Here is a 22521-nt window from a genome sequence, read left to right as displayed (position 1 = left end):
AGAGTCCCTTATCCTGGCACTGCCACCATCACGGATCGGGATTCTGACTACACAGAAAAAATGACGATAATTTGTCGCCAAGTACCAGAATTTGTCGATCTGCCGTTCAAAAGTTATAAGTATTTTTTGTTGGCAGTGGTTGGCAGGGCAATATAAGGGACACGTGAAATTCAAGCTTTCATAAAAAATAACTCTTACTGTAATATTCTCACATCACAAAAATTGTTAGGAAGAGACTTTTTGAGTTCACTCATAAAGTGCGAGGGATATTTTTATTTTATACAAAGTAAATTCACAATAAAACACTTTTTGGAGAACATAGTTTATTGTTGGTGTTTACATTCATGCCAAGGGCATTTCGGAGTCTGTAACATAATGTTTTACAACATTACCAATTTCCTACAGAAATATTACAAGTTACAAATTATTTATATTTAAAAGACATACAAAGTTAAAATATCTATTCCAGAACAACAATCGAGTCCTAATCAATAAATTGTGGCAACAGCGTACCTATACATAGGTATTTCAAACAATTAACTTGTTTCACATCGTCAATCAAAGTACAATGGACATATCAAAACTATATTTGTAAAGAATTTAGAAAACAAATGTAGTTGTACTTGCAGTGTATAGATTATATTGTTTAAAAATACTGTAAGATAAAAGACTTGGTGTACATACAATGATTTATTCACAAGTCACTGTCTGTACAGTCCGGAAAGAGCTATAAAATGAGTTTCAACAAATGTACGTATCTACAGGACGCTTTACAAATAATTTTCTTCCGACAATTTTAGCTCTGTTTCTACTAATTTAATTAAACAAGCAAAAATACATGAGCGCTTTCTGAATTATGCTTTTAGACTATAATGTATAGAGCCTTAGACTTGTTATGGAATAAGTTTTACAAAAATGGTGGACGATTGCATTGGCACATTTTAAAGTAAAAAGAAAATTTCTTATTTTTCTCTATGTTGGGGAAATTGTCCTGATTTTAGTCACCTTATAAAATAATTTCAAAACTTGCTTCGTTACATAAAATATTCTTAAAATTTAGCATTAGTCTTAAAAAATATGAATCATTGCACACAAAATAAAAATAAGTTTTGTGCCTTCTCTATAATATTTCGAAATCACATCTTCGTTGATATCTGAGTATTTCTCGAATCTATTCAGCAGGCTAGTTACATTAGCTCATACCCACCACCTTTAAAGTAAATGCTTTGCATCTTCATTTCTCATTTATTACGAGAGAATATATATTTTAAATGCAAAGAAAATTAGTATTGAGTATGGATAGTGCAGTTGAATTTCAATCAATCTTCAACAAATACCTAAATAATACAGTTAAAATATGTTTGTGCTACAGAAAGATTGAGCGATGGAGTGATATTGGCAATTCTGTTTTGAATTTGTGCTAGTTAACTTTTTTAGATAACATTACACTTTTGAAAGTTTGCTTTACATCTGTGTGGATTTTTACAAATCAAATAGAATATATTTATAATTTTGTAAATTAATAAATAACAAATAAAACGTGTTCATACAAAGTCTTAAGGACCAAATAACCACATTTTATTCTGTATATTTTAACATTTTGGTACAAATAAGTACCCATAAAGAATATATACAGATGAGTGTGATATATTATCCTTTAGCAGAACACAATTTTGCAAAGAAATAAATAAATATTATATTTCCTGGTCTTCAAGTATAATATCTTCACGCAGATTACTACAATTTACAATAATAAAAAAACCTCTCTTACACTAGAGAACAATAAATTAACTACACAAAACGGTATATCAATCTATCACAAATTAGATCTTGTATAATTTGCTTACTTGGTAACAGTAATTTTGTCAAAACCATTTGCAGAACAATAATAATATCCTATTTCGTTTCATATTTTTCAAAGGCAGACCAAAACTCCGATAGACGGCCACATGTCAAAACAATCCAATGACACAATTGTAGCGACCACATTATATTTTTTCTGGTCTGGCTTTAATTTATCACGCTTTGAACGCCCACAACACTTTACACAAACCAAAGGAATAATTACTTCTATATTTATCAAAACACTATGAAAAATATATGTCCCTTTCAAGTACCTGTCTTCCAAATAACACTGATTAACATAACATAAACATGATTCGTACAAAGAACTTATTTTGTTGTGTTAGAAGCTATACATACATTACACATAAATACTGTAACAAATACAAATATTATTTTTTGTTCTCAGTCCCATATGAAGAGCCTTGACTGATCTTTGACATTCCGATGGACTTCTGCAGGAGGAAGTAGACTGAAACGATAAATAAAATATGCATTACAATTTTTACAATGATGAGTACATTTAGGTAAAAAGATGCAAGTCAGTTGGGTTACCGCGCGACTAATCTTGTTATCATGTCGTTAATGCTCCCTCCTGTGAGACGACATTTTAATTTTTAATTTTCTTTACATGTTTCATTTGCTGGGGTTTTCAGTAAGATTGTATTATAGTAAGGGCGTCATCGCACTAAATCCTTATCTGATCCGAGAATGATGAACAGTAGAAAATTACTATGAGATATCTGTGATGAATGTAGGGCGCAAGCTACTATAAAATACCAGACAATTCGGATTCGTCATTTCACGAACTCGGACCGGATAAAAATCAGAGTAGTGCGAAAAAGCCCTAAGAGTTTAGCGACATACTATAGCCACTCTTGATACAAAGTACTAAGATGGATAATTATAACGAAAACAATACTCACAGGCAGCTAAAATGACGCAGCCAAACGAGAAGTAGAGCAGCTTTCCACTGAGTAGTAGACCGAGCAGGTAGTGCAGCATGGGCGTCAGAGTGACCACTGCCCACCCCAGAGTGTTCAGCAGCGAGTAGATTCTGGGCGGCACGTAGAACGGCTCCACTCTCTCCACTCCCGACTGAGAGAAAAAGTCACCCGTGTTCAGGAACGAGTCTTGCATTTTATCCTGGAAAATAGAAACATTTTCTTTATAAATTTCTGGTGGTACAGTACGGCGTTACGGCTCACCACCTATCACGTTGGTCTAACAGCAAGCTGAGTGAGTGGGTACTTAGTTCATCTTGCGATGTATGTACCTCTGACTACAGCTTGAGATATAGTCGTGAGCTTGTTTGTTATGTTATATAAGGAGTGGGCAGGTCAGAGAGAGAGAGAGAAATCTTAAGATTCTGTGATAGGTGACTTTGGTGGTAGGTGACCAGCCCATAGCCTGTACTGCCCCATTATAAAGGAAGGACAGAATCCCTTTGTCGATTATTACGTCATTCCCGCGAAGATAAGCCGCTGAACGAATTATATATTTTGTATTAGTTTCCAACCCAATCCAGCACAGACACTAGTCTGTGCCAGTGGGTACTAGGGTTTATAATCGTTCGTATCCATTTTTGTAGTGCACATTTAAACCACCCAAGAAGATACATTAATTAGTATGCACATCGGCTTTCGAACACGTGCGTATAATCTTTCTTGTCACGTGCGTTTTTAAAATCGTCCGTCACTATCATTATCATACATATCAGAAACAAAGTTAGACACAAAAGGCCTTCGATGATAATTACTTTAATATGTAGGTATCAAGTGGTATTATATCAGAGACATGATCAGTTCATATTATTAAATAAGTGCCGTAATGAGTGGTGACTGGTTGGCACACTATGATAACTGTTAGCAGAACAATAGACATGAATAATGCATTTATTACGTAGACGTGTATTTTACGTTAACGTGCAAATGCCTTTGTGTTCATTTGACAGGTACTGGGTCATTTACACACTTAGGTAGATCAATGGCTAGCCGGTCAAAAACTTCAACTGCACAGCCCCAAGTATGAGACCTACAAAATAGGGCAAGCATTTCATTCTAACAACTGATACCACACCAATAAAGTTTATTGGATAGGGGCACTGCACGTAATACACAGTACCACTATGAAATAGAGTACCTAGGTACGGTCACGAGTACTAATGTGTATAACACTTTGAAACCATTTCACATTAACTTTTTTGCAAATGAAACCGTAAGTCTCATTAAATGTCAAATAAAATACAAGACGACAAGGTTCTAAAGTGGGTACATGATGTTGCCTATGACTGTACTCACTACTCGGATATAGGAGTAACAATAACGACTATATCCCAATTGGGGTAGTAGTAGGACATGCGTCGCAAGATGAGCTAAGTTGTTACTTAACTCCTCCCCGAGGTTTCTATTAGACCAACGTGCTAGGTAAACATATAATAGAGTTATTATATTTATAAGAAATCATTTCCAAAAATGCATAGAGCAGTTTCGACCGTATTCTTCCTTTATTGGGGAGCCTAGAACTACGATAATTTTAAACTTCTATTAGAATCACTTGAAAATATGTGTCAATCTGCTGGTATCAAAGGTTTGTTAATCGTGAAAAATACCTATAGATTTCGATCAAATTAAATCTTTATGATCAATAAGTACTTGTGCATTGTAATTTTACCTTGGACTTCGTACCCGCTAGTTTGACCGGTTAATAGCGGGCGAAGCAACAGTAAAAACCAGTTATTACGCAGTGCTATATGTCCAGAGCACAAAATTAAACAGACACAAAATGTTATTATATGTACGAACAATACTCACAAAAACGCGATTACGAAACACAGATTAGCAGCCTCAAGTGGCTTGAAGACGAACTTGAAAGACAAATTAACTATATGCTAATGTGTTCAAAAGTAAGAATTTATTACCCGTATGTATATCAATATCTATACAGGGTGTTAGTGGCATCGTAACGAAAACTTTGAGGGATGATTCAGACCATGATTCCGAGTTAAGTGGAATTAAAAAAAAACACGAATTTTGCTAAGGAATATTCCGCTTGATAACTACTCAGAATCATGGTCTGAATCATCCCTCAAAGTTTTCGTTACGATGCCACTAACACCTGTATATTATAGATACATTGCATATCTCCCTCGTTACGTAGTAGATCAGCTGGAAGGGATCTCTTCGTCAGAGATAAGCTTACCTGTACAGTCTGTTTTCTTTGTATTTTCCTTTGTCTATCGTGTTGTGAAGAAATCAATAAATAAATGGCCCACCCAGACCATCATGCTACACATGGAGTGATTTCTTCGTGTTTAACAGTATACAGTGTATAGTGTATAGCAACATGTTAAACAAATGTGTATAGTTAAAAAGTTAAAAAAATGTGTATAGTATACACATTCAGAATGTGAAGCAGCACGTAACATTCTGCTAAGTTACTTTTCATATCCAATAAGCTCACGACTATATCCCAATTGGGATAGTCAGAGGTACATCCACCGCAAGATGACCTAAGTACCCACACCTCACCGAGCTTTCTGTTAATAATATCATAATGGTCAGAGCGATGGTCTAATCAACTGCAAGTTGTTTTTCGACTTAATTATTTGACTCTGTCCACCACGTAAGGGATTGCGGACGTGAGTTTATGTCTGCACATAAACAGCAGCCGACACGTCTACTGTTCTGAATTTCTCCAAAACTTCTAGATATCAGTTCATCTTCTTTGTGAGTCGATGGCGATCGATATTAAATTTTTGCTGACCAGTAATTGGCCACGCTTACGGCATTGTCAGATATCAGTTAATTTTACCAATCAACAATCGTTATAAGCGATTAATATATTTTTATGGCTTTTTAATGAACTTACAATACCTAACCTCTAATTTGATTTTTATTCCGGAAATTGGAAGTTCAAAAACCAAACAAATATAACTTTGTTATTTATTAGAATACCTATACTATCCGGATCACAGATGACATTAACTACTTGGCCGGACAAATAGGCAACGGCAAGGCACAGATAAGATAATAGTTACTAAGCAAGCTCAGGGTTTTCACCCGGTATCAAAAAGACATCAAGGCAAGTACCCATGTAAGAGAGAGTTGAGAAGATTATATTTGAAAGAATCCATCGACCCCAGTGGGCCGATACCTGTCGACCTCTAAAACTGTAGTTACATACCTACTTAGTTCCTGTATTTTGGTAGAGTTAATAATATTTGAGCATGCTAACTTATGACGAAATGCGGATGCAACTAAAACGCATTCGGATGGAAATTGTGTAATGTAGAAACAAGGTAACATATACACACTGATGACCTTATAATAATTGAAAATGTAAACGTGTAAAGTATTACCCCAACAAAATATTTTCATGTAAAATGATGCCAAGACGAAATCATATCAATCGCAATGTCTGATGTAGAGCCAAGCTTCTAAGTCTTTACGCCCTAACTATACAAATCCTAAGTTCCCAAACTCTACACATTAGGAGAACACACTACCGTGCCCGCAGATACGACTATTTAGGTACCTATAGTATAAGTGTATGTACATTTATTTAAAGAAAATGTTTTCTTAAAATAAATGTACATTTCATCCCAGACGCACCTTATCTTTATTTTTCAAATTAGTGTAGATAGGTTATATCAGAATCTTATCTAGCAAAGAATAGCCGTAGACAATGTTACGTAGTAACTATTTAGTAATCTGTGGTCAAAGTTATTTTATTATTTTTATTAATGACCACACACAGAAAATAATTCAAATAAGTAGTATACCTATTTTTATTGAAAACACCCCATGTTCGTATTTATCTCTAGAAATATTTAACAAACCTACTAAATTCGTATGTTTTATATTACAATAATAAAATGAGATAAAAGAGTTGTACGTAGTAGTAGTATTTATAATAAAAATATAACAGTCTGATGATATTGTCTGATACTACAAGTGAAACCTGAGATAAGAGATATGTATGTATAAGGTTGATAAGGGAACTTGTAATCTTCTGTTACGGTGGATATGAGTCGCGCCTATTACCATAAAATAAACAAATGTAAAAAAAATAGTATAAGTTCAACAAACAACAGGTGTTTCGTTTATCTTTTTCTATTTAAAGTATTGACTTTAACGTACAAGTTTTCGATGACTTAAATTTAAAGCTGAGACAAAAAGATTGTGATATTATAAGGTAGTTAATAACGCGACTTCAGTATCTATAACAAACAACCTATCACAGTCGTGTATCGCGAGGTTGTTCAATATTTGTGCGTCATAAAAGTGACTTACTCTTAAGTCATATTTTAATTCTTTATTAGAATCTTGCACGAGTATTCCACAATATTGAATCTCGAGTTTACGGATTTACTATTAAAATTCAATAACAGAAAAATAGTTACAGATAGGTAGATGGGTACATAGATTAGCGACTAGGTATTAAAGCTGAAGATTTAATATATAATTTATGATAACTAAACTAACGGACGAAACAATTACCGTTGATATAAAAAGTGTAGGTAGGTACATTTACATAACAGAACGTATAAATATATTTGTGTTCATTGAAATAATTTAACATAACCATACCTAACCTAACAGCCTCCGTGGTCTAGTGGTAAGAGCGTTAGGCTCACGATCTGGAGGTCCGGGTTCGATTCCCGATAGGGACATTGTCGAAATCACTTTGTGAGACTGTCCTTTGTTTGGTAAGGACTTTTCAGGCTTGAATCACCTGATTGTAAGTTGATTCTGTGCTTCGGAGGGCACGTTAAGCCGTTGGTCCCGGCTATTAGCCGTAAAAACACCTCCACCAACCCGCAGTGGAGCAGCGTGGTGGAGTATGCTCCATACCCACTCCGGTTGATTGAGAGGAGGCCTGTGCCCAGCAGTGGGACGTATATAGGCTATTTATGTTATGTATGAAATAATTTATTAATTCTCGTTCACATACATGGACTGGGATCAAATAGTCTCAGGGAATCATTATCATGACATGTCGTTAAAGCAAATTAATTGATTACATGTCTGTTGTGTCTATTAAAGACGATAAATCTATTATCACTACAGGCCATTGTGGTACCTAGTACTTACGTAGGCATAGAATAAGGAATAATAATACTACGTAGGTAAAAACTATGTCGTCGGTTCGGCCACAGAATAAATAATAGTACTACGGTTCAGCTCTATTTTTGTTTGCCAAGATAAGACAACATGCGTGAGGTTGATGACCAATCCCATCAACCCTGGTGTCAGGATCACGATGGAGCTGCCAAAGCCCCGTTACATGGATCATGTAACTACTATAAAACTTAAATAAAAAATAGGTACCCGAGACCAACGGCCTAAAGTGTCTTCCGAAGCACATTCATCTCGACCTTACTTCTATCGAAGACTTTCTGCTAACAAAGAAAGTCTACGATAGAAGTAAGGCCTTTGCCCTGACGGATACCTATTATTAATAACGTAATAATATAACAGAAAGTCAAAGTGCGCTATCAACGAAACAACTAAACATTTAAAAAGTAATAAAAATACCAACTAATGCCTCCTACTACTAGCCAATGTAGTGTAATTGTAATCATCAGACATGCAAAACTAAACACGTGTCATTATATAAATGACACAATGATTACTTTGTCATAAACTGACTGAACCAATATTTATGACCCCGAAAGTCAGCTCGTGTGGGATATCGAGAAAGTACAGGGTTTCCCAAACTATGGGTAGCGACCCACTGGTGGGATACAAGAGAGTTACAACGCGTTACAACGCGAATATTGAGTGGGCCCTGCCCGTGGACCGTCGCACCAACCGAACGAACCAAGGGCCATTAAGTAAAGTTCTTTATTTAGGTACATTGGTAACGGTTACATTTCCCCCGTATGGGTCCCGAATTTGTAAACTTGTATTGTATCGCAGCTCAGACAACTTTGGGAACCACTGGCTTAGTACATTAGTGATTATCATCTCAACTATCCTATGTAACTAGCCTATGTATTTATAATGTATTAATACTAGATCATTAACCCCTCATATCAACAAGGCGTGAAGTAGGTATTTCGTTATCATCAATGTAAGATATTAACTAAAGCCACAGACTATACTGTATCTACTATGTTTTGTAACAATATTATAAATAGGAAAGTGTATGTGTGTCTGTCTGTTTGTTTGTCCGTCTTTCACGGCAAAACGGAACGACGAATTGACATAGGCCTCGTGAGAAGCAACCAGCCCATCGCCCATAACAATTGTCCATCATGTTAAAAAGGAAACAATCCCTATCGTATTTTACGATATGGCCGGGAAGACAAAGACCTAAACGCGTTCAGGTTTTTAGTCGCTCCCAAGAAGCTGCACATTACACAGCCGGTAGTAAAAAATGTATTATAATTTTGTGGAATATTTACAAATAATAACAATAACATACAACGTCTTCTGACACCTAATCGCCAAAAGTCATATCCGTGAGGTGATAGAGGACAAAAAATTAAGTCTCTCTTTCACTCTTGGTGTCTTTCCATAATGCTATCTCGCTTTGAGTGCAGAGACACAGAACGTGATCATGTCTATTCCTTTTTCGAAAGCTCTGGACCTTTGGTGAGCTCTTACCTACTTATCATGTACGTAGGTAAAGTATTCAGAAATACAAAATAAAGATAAATGAACTTCATCACACGGTCACGGTCAGGGACAAATAATAAAGTTGAATGGTCCATCTTCTTATCTTCCCGGACGTAGTAAAGTCGATTACTGCGCCTCTTGGCTTATGTTTTAACCCTTTCAATGTTGCTTGATATATTCGAAAGTAATAGGCACACTATCCCGTCCTATTTTTTTTTTATCGGGAAACGTGTTATATATTATGTTATTTTTATAATTTTATTTGAGTTTATTGTCGTCGTTATTGCTAAATGACGTATCTGCAAATTTTGGCGAAACTGATATGCACATTAAATTGTTATTAAGATACAAATCACTTTAGCAAAAAAATTGCAGATACGTCAGTTAGCAAGATGAGCGAAGTTATGGCACCTGCTCATTTGCGAGTTAAAGCAAGTTTTAGGTTAGAGACGAGTGAAGAACGAGGGAAGAGGCCTTTGCCTAGCAGTACCTTCTTAGATGCATGCCAAATATTTGTATAAAAATGCGTAGCGGGAAAAGGGTTCCATTATTCGATGCAACTTTGTACTTTTCTTACCTTAACCACGAAGATGTCATGCAGCCACTTCGACGCTTCGGCTTCGTCTTTAGGCACCGTGCTGACAGGAATCCGTTCGATGTAGAGATGCGCATGCACCGGTTTACCAAACAGAAGGCTGGTCAGAGTAGGCGGAGTCTGAAAACATGCGCTGGGGTTTATATCTTACATTGTCATCAAGGTTCATATCATACATAATAGGGCGAGCAGAGCAAAAAGAAACCAAAATGCAACAGCCGGACACTCCATACTAAAATCTCATTCTTACTTTGTGCCGCCTAACGCGTATGTGCGAGCGAGACAGTCTGCGCGCTATCTCCCTTACTCCTCACTGGCTTACGGCCATTTAAGACCTAAGTATGACCCAGAGGGGGTGAAATCGATGCCCGATACAAATTGGCTTGAGGACTTTCCGACTGTCTATGGTCTATGGCATGACTTTAGTCTATGGCATGGTGACACGAGAGCAATCTGTCCACGTCGAATGAAATAAGCACATCTAGTCTAGTAATAAAATGACACTTACCTTAGCATCCTTTTCAAATGCCAACTGTATATTGTATATAGCGGGAATTTTGTCTCTAAAGTACTGTAAACTGGTGGTGAACCCTCTAGTCCTAGGAGTAAGGTGGTGTTTTAATAACGGAAGATTCTTTTCCTTAGCAAACTTCAAGGAAGCTTCATGTTTCTTTGGGGTAAAACGCGTTCCTTCTGGCGTTAGTAGTAGCTGGAAAGATATATATTTTTATCGTAACATTATCATTCATTATTATTACATGTACACTAATATGATCAACTAAAGTAACCGTGTCTGTTCTGTAAATGGAAAATGACGAACATAGACGAATTTAGAGGACATACCGCGACAACTGAAACATCACCATTAGCTGGAAATCGTCCACTGCTGAACATAGGCCTTTCCAAGGCTCGCCACAATGACGAATCTTCTGCTGGCCGCATCCAACAGTTTCCCGCGACCTACAGGTCATCACTCCACCTTGTGGGGTGCCTACGTACAGCGCTTTCAGGTGCGCAGTCGCCACCCGAGCACCGGTCCCATCGACCGTCCTTTCTACGAGGAAAGTGGCATCCACTGACAATTAAGTTTAGCTATTCTTTGGTCAACTGAACCCACGCCCATGAATAGGGTAGTTTCCAACTAGTCAAATCAGTTACTTTTTACTAAAGGAATTTGTATGAAAAAGCAACCTGGGACATCATCGCAAAACATGACAAAATGTAACACTTGTTATTACATTTTTTCTTTATTAAAATTCATAAATAATTTAAATAAAAAAAGAAAATGTGTCTTGTCACCTTTACATCTGTCTTTATTTAGTAATCGCAATTTCATAATTTTTCTTTGACCTAGGAAACCTAATTTGTGGGGTACAGAATTCCAAATATGTATGCATTGAACACAGGCATAACAGTGAACTATTATGGAAAAATGAAGTAATTCCATAAGAAACTTAGTTACAATAGTTTTTGTACAAAGCATCATTCATAATTTTATCAAAGAACTGAAGTTCCATTTAGTAACCAGTTATCAAATGGACGTCTTTTAATCAAATTATTTATGGCACGGCTTAACACTAGGATGTGTGTTATATTATATTAATAATATAATAGTTTATATTCTTTCATGTTTTATATATTATCGTATTTTGTAACAGTGATAATATGAGCTCAAACAGCATTATGTTTGATTATTAATGATTAGAAGCATTCATAAAATATAACCACCACCACTATGAACTGTCTGTGTTCCACTATGGAACATGTCCGAAATAAACTCTTTTTATTTATTTTATTTATTTATTATGTCCAATCAGACCACTGCCAAAAACTAGTGTTGCATTATGATCGTATTAGTAAATAAATAGTAACCTATTATTTACTTAATAAGTAAGTAGTCATAACAATAGATACATCAAGTGGATTACAAAGTCCAGTTGTGTGTCATCGACTCACCCAGACAGGATCCGGATAGTCACATATTTCTGATATCTGCTTCTTAATTATTTCCTTATCCTTTTCGAAAGACCTCTCTAAAAATACAAACTCAGAAAATTTCCACATCCATCCTATAGGCGGCAGGTACTGAATTGATTTCTTTGCGTACGCTTTGCAGTTCTGAAACAAAACAATGTACTTAAACTTACACAAACTCACTTATAGTTATTCTATACTACAGAATCTGTAGGCATATAGTCCTTAATTATAAAATTACATACCTATGTGCCTGTGGCAATTATTTTTATTTATCTTATCTATAAATACTGTACAATGAACTCTATAGTGTAAAATAAAACATAAAAAAGTATTATTGAAGTTAATTGTGTTTTAAAAGCAATCTATTATTAATAAATATTGTTGTGGAGTTATTATCATTTAATGTTTAATTAGGCCAACAAGTTTCATAATTAAGATGTTGAAATAAAGAATATGCAATATTCCCTTTTGGCCACATTCATTTAGAAGCAATGTTAGATGATTTACAACTTTAGGTAGTGTTTTCCAATAAAAATACACACTTGCCCATAAGAAATTACAAGTATTTTAATAAAACATAATTCATTAATATGACAAAGAATACCTATTAATGAAATAAATTTACAAACATATTTCTATTGGCACATTACATAATGTTGAACTATTTGTTAATAAAATAAATTACACCAGGCATATTTTTTTATTTTATTTTTTTAATGGGTGTCTATTTCAGCATCATATTATAGAATTTGAAATACATTTTAACAAAGTTTGTAAAGATGACATTGAAATGAATATGAAAAGTGAACTTACCCCAAGAACTTGGATGCCGTCACAAAAGTGCCAGCCCATGAGCCAGTCTATCTCGTAGCTATGGTTCATGAGTAGATAGCCATGCTCTTTGCCATAGAATTTCTCATATTCATCCTTTTTAACATAGATACACAATTTCGTACCTGACCACCATTCTGACATGAATACTAATTCTGAAATAAAAACCAGGTTTAGCAAAGGATGAGTCATATAAATCTCTTATTAGATTGAGGGAAGCTTTGTGTCCAATGGTAAGGAATTGTAAACAAAAATTGCAGTTATTTAATTAGATATTGTTGTATGGTTGTATCATATCAAATTACAGTTTGGTATATATCTCTTTATAACATTTACTCCAGTCTCATTCATAGCAATTTGCTGTAAGATAAATACAGAAGTGAAATTAATTACTTACGACAGTAAAAGGAATATGAAAGATAGTAGTTAATCTTCCTGTACAATGTTTTATCGAATGGCTTCAGTCCAAAGTATAAAATGCCTTGTATCAAACTTAAAATCAAACCAGATGTGAAGTAGGATATAGCGAAACATAAGTGTATGATAGTCGATTGCTTCAAAATACTTAAGGAAATCATTTTGTGTCAGCTTGTGCTAGCAGTCATTAAACCTGAAAAATTCTATAATTAGTGTGGCTATCTAGAAGTTCAATATATTAATTGATTTTCACTTTAAATAGATGAATTTATTTAAAGAGACTAAATTCACAACAGCAATTTTATCGCCATTTATTGTCTAGAAGTTTGTAGTTACTAATGTAACTTGCACAACATAGGCCCAGTAGTAATACGAAACACCAAGATTCGATGTATTGTATTGAACAGTAAACACCTAATTGCTTGTTGTCGCTTATCAGGTACCAATGAGATGAAATAAGTGCGAAGCTATGTACTTAGGTTACCACTGCCGGAAGGTTACGGTTCATACTCACGCGGAATAAGTTATCCGACAAGAAAAGTTACAGGCAAAGATTACAGCAGAAATATTATCTTCAGATAACACATTAATCCCGTAAATTTAAATGGACTCTCTGAATATAATCATTTACATAAGTTTATGGAAAAACGTAATATAAATAGACACTGGAATTTGCATTGCAATTTACAAATTCTGCCTGAAAACACCCAAAAGCACATGCAATCGTTAAATATGATAAACAAATCAAAATTCACGTATCACATTTTAGGTATTTTGTTTAATTTATCAAACTAAAAAACACCGTACCTTATTCTTTTCATTAGAAGAAGAACGAATGTGATGTGTCCGCACAAAACGAGATCTGTGGGTGGCGGTTCGTCTCGTCTCGTTCTCCAATCCGTCCGCCCGTCAAACGTGACGGCAGTATACAAATTAAAAAAAGTTACAATTTGTTACCAAAAGCGTTTGCAGTGAGTGACGTTCTCTTGATACCGTTAATGATACCTATTAAAAGTTGGAAATAGTTATAATAATTTATGAGTTTTATGTTACTGATCAAAATTATTATTTTTTTATATCGATCAATCGCTTGATCAATCACTGTTCAATGTACACAGTCAGTTTTTTTTTGTTTTGGTTTTCCCCGGAGGGTCAGGCAAAGGGAACTATGCCCATACAGCCATGTCTTACGTATTTTTTTTCTTGATGATTAATGACATGATGAAAGGTGATGATGATGAAACCTAAGCCCCAACCCTCGGAGTAGACTCCTACTCCGAACCCCAAACGAATTACCTCAAAAGTCCGCATAAACTTTCGAGTTATGAAGCGGCTTCTTGGCACGAAGCGAAAATAGGCAGACACACTTTGTTCATTGAATACTCCGATATAATAACACTGTCGCGATGTCTTCCGACTAACTTAATGCGATCATTAACCACAAAACACCACTTCGTATTAATTATTTAGATTATTCAATGAAGAAAGCAACTGTCCCGTTCCCGTTTCCCGCCAAAATGCCTTCAATGTACACACACAGTCGGTATATAAGAAGCTAAGGCCGCCAATACACACTCAATGGTGCTAATTCCTGCAAATACCATCTAATTTTATTTTAAGTTATATCTGTCATTTTCTTATCCGCCGAAAAGGAAAGGGACGGGTAATTGACAAGCATAAAATTTATGGAACACACGTCAATTTTAAGCACAAATCTAAACCAACCGTCTAAAAATTTTACATCAGTCAAAAACCCGACACATTCATTTACTCATTCTTCCTAAAATTAAGAGCTGTGAATCATCCGTCCCTTTCCTTTTCGACGGATATGAAAATGACGGATATAACTTAAAATAAAATTAGGCGGTGTTTGCAGGAATCGGGGCCAATATTGATCTAAACGCATTTCAGTCCTTGATCACACGAGTGATAGAGATCGAGGGCTGAGGATTGGAAATTGGTTGGAAAGATTATAAAATATTATTTTATTTGATTCAAATTATTCAAAATGGCGTCGGCATCGTACGGCTGATGATGATTCAAAATAAATAAATTCATTCACAGATTCCATACAGTTCACAGACTAATAAGAAAATAATACATATCAGACGTTAGACTTTCAAGAATAAGACGGGGATTAGATAAATTTAGCATAATTATTGACAATATTCAATATACAAGAAAAAGCATTTATAAAATTTAAAAGTACATGTTGAAAATAAAAGAATTTGTTTTCATTAATCCAAATACGTAAAATGAAACACTTTACAGTTACGAAAAGTTATCTTCCCTTATAAAATGGACAAGCCGGGTCAAATTGTCTGAATTAACTTATTGCCTTTGCTCAAAGGCTCAGTTTAACCAAAAACTATTAAATGCCAAAGTCAATTCTTCCCCGTCTATATCCCTAAAAAATATCTATGGAAGTCGGTCCTCCGATATAAAAGTCTGATACGTAGTATCTTCTTATTAGTCTGTGGTACAGATTCTCTTGTTCACTTCATTCACTTCACTTTTCACTGAATGAATCAAAGAATCAAAGACCAATGAATGGATGGATCATGTTTGATCAAGGTGAGTGAGGTTCACCTTCACCCATGGGCGGTTATCTTCATACATATCATTCTCGCGCTCATATCGAAGATGACAGTTCCTCCCCGCCCCTCCTTCACTTCACTTTTTAAAGTTTATGGCTGCATCGTTTAGAAACGATGATTCTGCCAACGTCAAGGTACCGAAGAAAAAAAAATCATAAAAAAAATAGTCGGTAGGTTAATTTAAATTATACTGAAGACTGTTCGGTGGGAAGTCCAATGATGTAGTCCAGAAGTTCCCTAAAAATAAAGACAACACGATTGTTAATTAACTTCACAGACATATAGGTTAGAAACACACGTAGTATAAGCCCGCCACCATTTTTCGTTCACAAATTATTATTATTTTTTTTTAGTTTTGGACCAAATTATATATACATACTTATACTTATATTACACATGGACTTGCACATATATTAGCATACAATTTTTACAATTTTAGATTATTCCGTTTAATAAACGTACAAAGGATATTAATGAAGGGGGTAGAAACTAAAGTTAAGAGAAAGTTGACATTCACAGGTCGGGGAATACAAGGTGGGAGAACATCATACATAGAGATAACTAAATTAGGACAGGAGAAAAATAGATGATTAACAGTGCCATCCTCAACACCACATTCGCATACGGAATGATCTCGGATCCGTAACTTAGCCAGAAAAACAGGGGAGCACACGTGACCCAGACGGAGACGGATAATCACAGAGGTAACCCACTTATCAAAGTTTCTAAATTTAAAAAACCAAGGTCTTATAGGTATAGAAGGCTGGATAAGTCCGTAAAGTTTACCTTTTGCTTGCTTAGATGTTTGCCAAAGCTCATCCCAAGATTTGAATAGATGTGATTTAGCGAGAGCCCGGATATCTCTGGAGAAAGTCTTGTTGTAGATCTCAGTACCCAAGCGGACAGCTTCTTTAGCACATAGGTCGGCGTTCTAACTTGTACTTGTACTTGGGGGTATCTAACTTTCATCATGTACTATAAGTGTAGTGTTGTGGGTTGTGATAGTAGACGAAAGGACGTATTTTTTTTATAGATTTCCAAAATCTGAGATAGAACTCCAAAAATGGGTAGAGTGCGCATTAGTTCTGAAAGATTGCGAAGTGTCCTGAACTTACGAAAGCAGAAAAGGTTTTTCTCATCGCCACGCGTGAAATCTTGCCTCCACGTCAACGCCTATCTAACATTATTTAGTGCTGATGAGACCACTACTGATATGCCCCAAGGCAGTTATTTAAAATAATATTTCACATTATTTATTATTAAGTGGCTATCAATCGATGCTCTGTTTGTTGTTCTGCTCAGATAAGTTGGTCTGTTTGGGACAGTTGGTAGTGAAAAGAACAGTGGCAGAAGTCTGAAAATGCAACTCACTGAAACATTTATTACTTTTCAGAAAATGTCTCCCATGAGCACAATTTTTGCAAGAGGAGACTGAATGAAGACCATTCCTACACCAAAGTTGAAGTTCCAGAGAAACGTACAAGAGTCGAAAGTGGTAAGTTTTACACATCTTGAATCAATGATTAATATGTGTGATATACACAAATATCCAGTTACGGATAATTATTTCGATATTGTTTTACTTTTAATATATTTATCTACAGATAGAACCCAAAAAAGATTGCCCGCGACGGAATGGACTAGGTATGGGTGTGGCGTAGTAGGATGTTTATTTGTGTCTGTCGATTTAGAGCTGTTGTGAGGTTATTAATTTAATTCATTTTGTTTCTTATTCTTATTTCAGATGCACCCATTGACTCCACCCCTCGACGCCCTAGACGAAGAAGGCGTGTGATTGTCACGAAAAAATCTCTGACATCAATTTGTGCAAGAATTAGTAAGCTTCCAGCATACGGCATTCCCGCTGGCTTCAGCACCTGGATATCAGACTTCCTGAGTGAGCGATCGATAAGAGTAGTCATTGACGGCGGCTCTTCTGACCTTATCGCTATTGATGCCGGGGTTCCTCAGGGATCTGTCCTCTCTGCGACTCTCTTCCTGTTGCACATCAATGACTTGCTTATGTCAGGCATTGTTGGGTACGCTGATGACAGTACTGTCTTAGAGAGGTATGTGTCTGGTGCTGCAGCTACCGCGGAAGTAGTTCGATCTCTTCGAGAGGATTTGGTGGAACGAGCGGATGAGATTCTGAAGCATGTGTCCCAATGGGGAGACAAAAATCTGGTAACGTTCAACTCTTCTAAAACACAGGCGTGTCTGTTCACCGCTAAGAAGAGTCCGTTCAACAGGACTCCTACTTTCCGAGGTGCATCTGTACCGATCACCGACCGTCTTGAGCTTCTTGGAATGAAGCTGACGTCTCGCCTCAACTTTGGAACCACCATTGAATCCAAAGCTCAGACTGCAGCCAAAAAACTGGGCATCCTAAATAGGGTTAAGCGGTACTTCTCACCTGGACAACTTTTGACCTTATATAAAGCACAAGTCCGTTCTTGCATGGAGTACTGTTCTCACCTTTGGGATGGCTCAGCTAAGTACCAACTTGCTGCGTTGGATTCTGTTGAGCGACGTGCTAAGAGGTTGATCGGCGACAGGAAGCTGGTGGAAGCCAAACTGCATAGCCTAGACCACCGCCGTAAAGTCGCCTGTCTGTCGGTTTTTTACAGATTGTACTTCGGGGAGTGTGCACAGGAGCTCCATCGGCTCATTCCACCAAGTCCATTCCATCTGAGGACATCCAGACGTACGGCGGGTTACCATCCTTACTTGGTTGACATACCACTAATCCGCACCAAGCGCTTCGCTTCATCCTTCATAATGCGCACAGCCAAGGAATGGAATGGGCTGCCGGCGTCGGTGTTTCCCGACTCTTATAACCTGGGGTCCTTTAAATCACGGGTGAATAGGCATTTTCTGGGTAAGCTCGTTCCAACGTCGATCTCTTCTTCTTGTAGAAGAACGAAGTCAAGAGCAAACCCATCTTATTAAAAAAAAAAAAAAATTACTCTGAGTACACGAGATCCAGAAAACAATCCATTAAAAAATAAAATACCCCCTCCGGTTGATTGCGGGGAGGCCTGTGCCCAGCAGTGGGACGTATATAGGCTGGTTATGTTATGTACTACCTATTTCATTTCAAATTCCCATTCCAAATGAAAATAATTAGATCTTATCACAAGGGTGAAAATGGGGGGCGATTTAGGCTTAAAAAGGCTAAAATTGCTACCACCCAAAGCTACTAACTTCCTTTTTTTTTGTTTTGGTTTTCCCCGAAGGGTAAGGCAAAGGGAACTATGCCCATACAGCCATGTCTGACGTATTTTTTTCTTGATGATTAATGAAATGATGAAAGGTGATGATGATGAAACCTAAGCCCCCACCCTCGGAGTAGACTCCTACTCCGAACCCCAAACGAATTAACTCAAAAGTCCGCATAAACTTTTGAGTTATGAAGCGGCTTCCCGGCACGAAGCGAAAATAGGCAGATACACTTTGTTTATTGAATACTCCAATATAATAACACTCGCGAATGTCTTCCGACTAACTTAATGCGATCATTAACCACAAAACACCACTTCGTATTAATTATTTAGATTACTCAATGAAGAAAGCAACTGTCCCGTTCCCGTTTCCCGCCGAAATGCCCCTACTAACTTCCATGGCAAATAATTTAATTAAAAGAAAGAGCTGTCATGTTCTATAAGAGCAGTTTCCACAGATATTTTTAATTTTTACTATGGAACATTTCCTTCTGATGCGTAGGTAGCATCTCTTCTCTAGTTGGTCTGCGTCTGGTCTGTGCCTTCACCTGATGTTGAGAAGAAACCAGAACAAACTAAACTATTTGTTTGTTATTGTTTTAACTATCGCAATGTTGTCTCCATGTCGTTATAGTTTATTATCACAAATAAAAATAATTAAGTGTTTGGTAAGGTCATATGGAATTCCAGCCTATTCAAAAAGCTCCAAAATTCTAGGAATTGAAACTTCTTGTGATGATACTGGTTGTGCTGTAGTAGATGGTGCTGGTAATTTGTTAGGAGAAACATTGTACAGTCAAAGTGCCATACATGTGAGGTATGGTGGAGTAAATCCAACAGTCGCTCATGATTTACACCGAGAGAACATAGAAGCAGCTGTTACTGGAGCACTCAAGAAAGCTAACTTTACAATGAATGATGTTGATGCAATAGCAGTGACTACAAGACCTGGCCTTTTAATCAGTCTACAAGTAGGTGTTATGTATGCCAAGTTTCTGTCAAGAACACATCAAAAACCTTTGATACCTGTACATCACATGGAAGCACATGCTCTGGTAGCAAGAATGTATCACGAAATCCCATTTCCTTTTCTAGCTTTATTAATATCTGGTGGACACTGCCTTGTTTCAGTTGTTAAAGATGTTAATGACTTCCTTTTGCTTGGAAAAAGTTTAGATAATGCTCCAGGTGAAGTTATGGATAAAGTAGCCAGAAGAATGAAGTTACGTAATATACCTGAATACTCGCAAGTTTCTGGAGGCCAAGCAATTGAATTGGCAGCAACATATGCTAAAAACCCTGGAATGTTTGAATTTCCATTGCCATTAGTGAGGTCTAGAGACTGCGATTTCAGTTTTAGTGGCCTAAAGGATTCTCTGGTTCGTAAATTAATAAGTAAAGAAGCAGAACATGGAATAATAGGTGATGGGATTATACCAGAAGTGAATGATTTGTGTGCTGCTTTTCAGTTGGCAATAGCTGAGCATGTGGTACATAGACTAGACAGAGCAATTCTGTTTTGTGAAAAGAATAAAATTATTACTGACAATTGTAAAAATATTGTGGTTTCTGGAGGAGTTGCTTGCAATAACTTTATATTTAATTCCCTTCAGTATTTAGGAGAGAAAAGGGGGTACAATGTATACCGACCACCACCTAGAGTATGTACTGATAATGGAATAATGATCGCATGGAATGGTATAGAAAAACTAAGGATTCAACAGGGTGTTTTTTCTAATATCGACTTGAAGGATATTGACCCAGAGGCTCCTTTAGGGAAAAACATTATAGAAGAAGTTAAGTCAGCAAATATACAAACCAAAGTTACTAGATTAAAAAAATATATAGTATCTTACTTTTGTGCTTTAATTAGTTCCTTGACCCTTAAGATTAATTTAAAAGAAAAATATGTATGTAACTTTACAACATTATTTTATTAAGTTAAAGCTAACAATTTAAATATTTTTATTGTTGATCATGCATGTTCACAAATGGTTCTTTCTGTTTACTTGGCTCCAGGCTGTTGTGTAGCTGAAAATATACAGATGTTTTAGTTTATTTATAATGTAAATCAATTTTTATTGTATATCATCCAAGGCACAGTCAAAACACACACACATCCTGCTATAACAAAGTTATGATGGCATTAGCTCTTACACATCTTTCCTTTTGTAGTATTGCAATTCATGTAAGTTTTTTTATTTTTTTAATTTACCCCAACTTTGCTTGGGTCTATTCACAGATATTAGAAAGTATTTCATTACTAATTTGATGTGAAGAGACGAACGACATCTGCAGTATTCCTAATGTTAGATGTTATTATACTAAACATGACAGATTAGTTACTAGGACAAAACACATTGCAAATTTTTGTTAAGGTTTTTGTTGGGTTTTTGTTGGGCATCAAGAGTTATAAAGTATCACATTGTCACACAGGATTCTGATACGGTTTCATTTCTTTGTAATAAAAATGAAATCATATACAGAATTAGCATTTCAGCATCTATGGTTTCACTGTTTTTTACCTAACATAAGAGATGAATGCAGTCATCTTTTAATCCTTTTCATCTGAAAATCAATGCAATTTTCATGTTGACATTCGGGTAGATATAATGAATGACACTAGATACAAAGGTAAAGTTGGTTTTGATATTTTTAGCCTGGTAACTAGCAAATTTATTGTAGTTGACCTAAAAATTAAATCAAGACATTTTTGCACTGAAATAGGTAGGTATACTTACGGGCTGGTTTTCCATTAGCCCAAGGTGTGATGCGAACGTGGGATTCATCACGCTTCATAGCGTCAGCACGCAGCTCTGGCTTCAGAGCCCGTCGTAAAGTCTTAGCGGCGATGGTGGAGTAGTTTATGTAACTGCAAAGACAAATAACCTCACAAACTATTGGATGATAAAATTTTAGAAGTGACTGATGTAATATTGCAATTAATACATACTTCAGACCAGCTTGTCTCCAGGCGCTCATTTTGAATTCTTGGATTTAGGACGAAAATGTGATCCGAAATCGGAGAAAATTGGAGAAATACGATCGTCGAAGTGATGTAACACCGCTTGAAGCGATTGACAATATTTGACACAACGTTTTTTTCGATTGATTGATGACAGGTAAAACGTTCCGTTTCAGTTACCAGGAAAACAGCTTGATCAATCCATTCTATTATTTAAGAAGTGGGTGGTGGATCTACGAACACCGGTGGACAATGTAATTCCTTACCGTTAAAGATGTTAACGCAAAGGGACGAGCGAAGTAAAAGTGCCCTAATAGGAATATGGGTAATTTTATGTATATACAAGAAGTGAGAAGACATCTTCACAAAATTGGCTGAATGATGAGAAAGACTAACCAAATATTGCACAGCCATACCGGTTCCGTGACCATCTTGTGATCATATGTTAATT

General features: G+C 36.2%; 3 protein-coding genes and 1 long non-coding RNA gene across 6 annotated transcripts; 2 read left to right on the top strand and 2 right to left on the bottom strand.

Moving 5' to 3' along the window:
- Positions 1-306: 306 nt before the first annotated feature.
- Positions 307-14377, bottom strand: LOC126367067 (1-acyl-sn-glycerol-3-phosphate acyltransferase gamma-like). Of its 2 annotated transcripts, XM_050010463.1 has the most exons (9): positions 14095-14377; positions 13802-13984; positions 13268-13480; positions 12853-13025; positions 12019-12180; positions 10571-10771; positions 10045-10182; positions 2769-2988; positions 307-2314 (listed from the first exon to the last, which is right to left on the bottom strand). In XM_050010463.1, the coding sequence occupies exons 3-9, from the start codon at positions 13446-13448 to the stop codon at positions 2235-2237; spliced, it is 1155 nt and encodes a 384-aa protein (XP_049866420.1). In that variant the 5' UTR covers positions 13449-13480; positions 13802-13984; positions 14095-14377; the 3' UTR covers positions 307-2234. The 2 variants fall into 2 exon arrangements, with proteins under 2 accessions (XP_049866420.1, XP_049866419.1); XM_050010462.1 differs by lacking the exon at positions 13802-13984 and having other exon boundaries at positions 14095-14376.
- A 2111-nt stretch (positions 14378-16488) lies between these two features.
- LOC126367146 (uncharacterized) lies at positions 16489-17835 on the top strand. The gene is made up of 3 exons (XR_007566446.1): positions 16489-16588; positions 17278-17379; positions 17629-17835. It is a non-coding gene; the product is annotated as an uncharacterized LOC126367146 (long non-coding RNA).
- A 1684-nt stretch (positions 17836-19519) lies between these two features.
- On the top strand, positions 19520-21176 carry LOC126367049 (tRNA N6-adenosine threonylcarbamoyltransferase, mitochondrial-like). Its single transcript, XM_050010437.1, has one exon. It carries the CDS (start codon positions 19657-19659, stop codon positions 21043-21045), a length of 1389 nt encoding a protein of 462 aa, XP_049866394.1. The 5' UTR covers positions 19520-19656; the 3' UTR covers positions 21046-21176.
- On the bottom strand, positions 21021-22216 carry LOC126367131 (protein stunted-like). Of its 2 annotated transcripts, XM_050010547.1 has the most exons (4): positions 22059-22216; positions 21847-21977; positions 21631-21673; positions 21021-21136 (listed from the first exon to the last, which is right to left on the bottom strand). In XM_050010547.1, exons 1-3 carry the CDS (start codon positions 22085-22087, stop codon positions 21660-21662), a joined length of 174 nt encoding a protein of 57 aa, XP_049866504.1. In that variant the 5' UTR covers positions 22088-22216; the 3' UTR covers positions 21021-21136; positions 21631-21659. The 2 variants fall into 2 exon arrangements, with proteins under 2 accessions (XP_049866504.1, XP_049866503.1); XM_050010546.1 differs by lacking the exon at positions 21631-21673.
- Positions 22217-22521: the final 305 nt, after the last annotated feature.

This window comes from Pectinophora gossypiella, chromosome 5 (genome assembly GCF_024362695.1).
Source record: "Pectinophora gossypiella chromosome 5, ilPecGoss1.1, whole genome shotgun sequence".
NCBI classification, from domain to species: domain Eukaryota; kingdom Metazoa; phylum Arthropoda; class Insecta; order Lepidoptera; family Gelechiidae; genus Pectinophora; species Pectinophora gossypiella.
The sequence above is the reverse complement of the archived record's forward strand: the minus strand, read 5'-3'. Positions and strand labels throughout refer to the sequence as shown.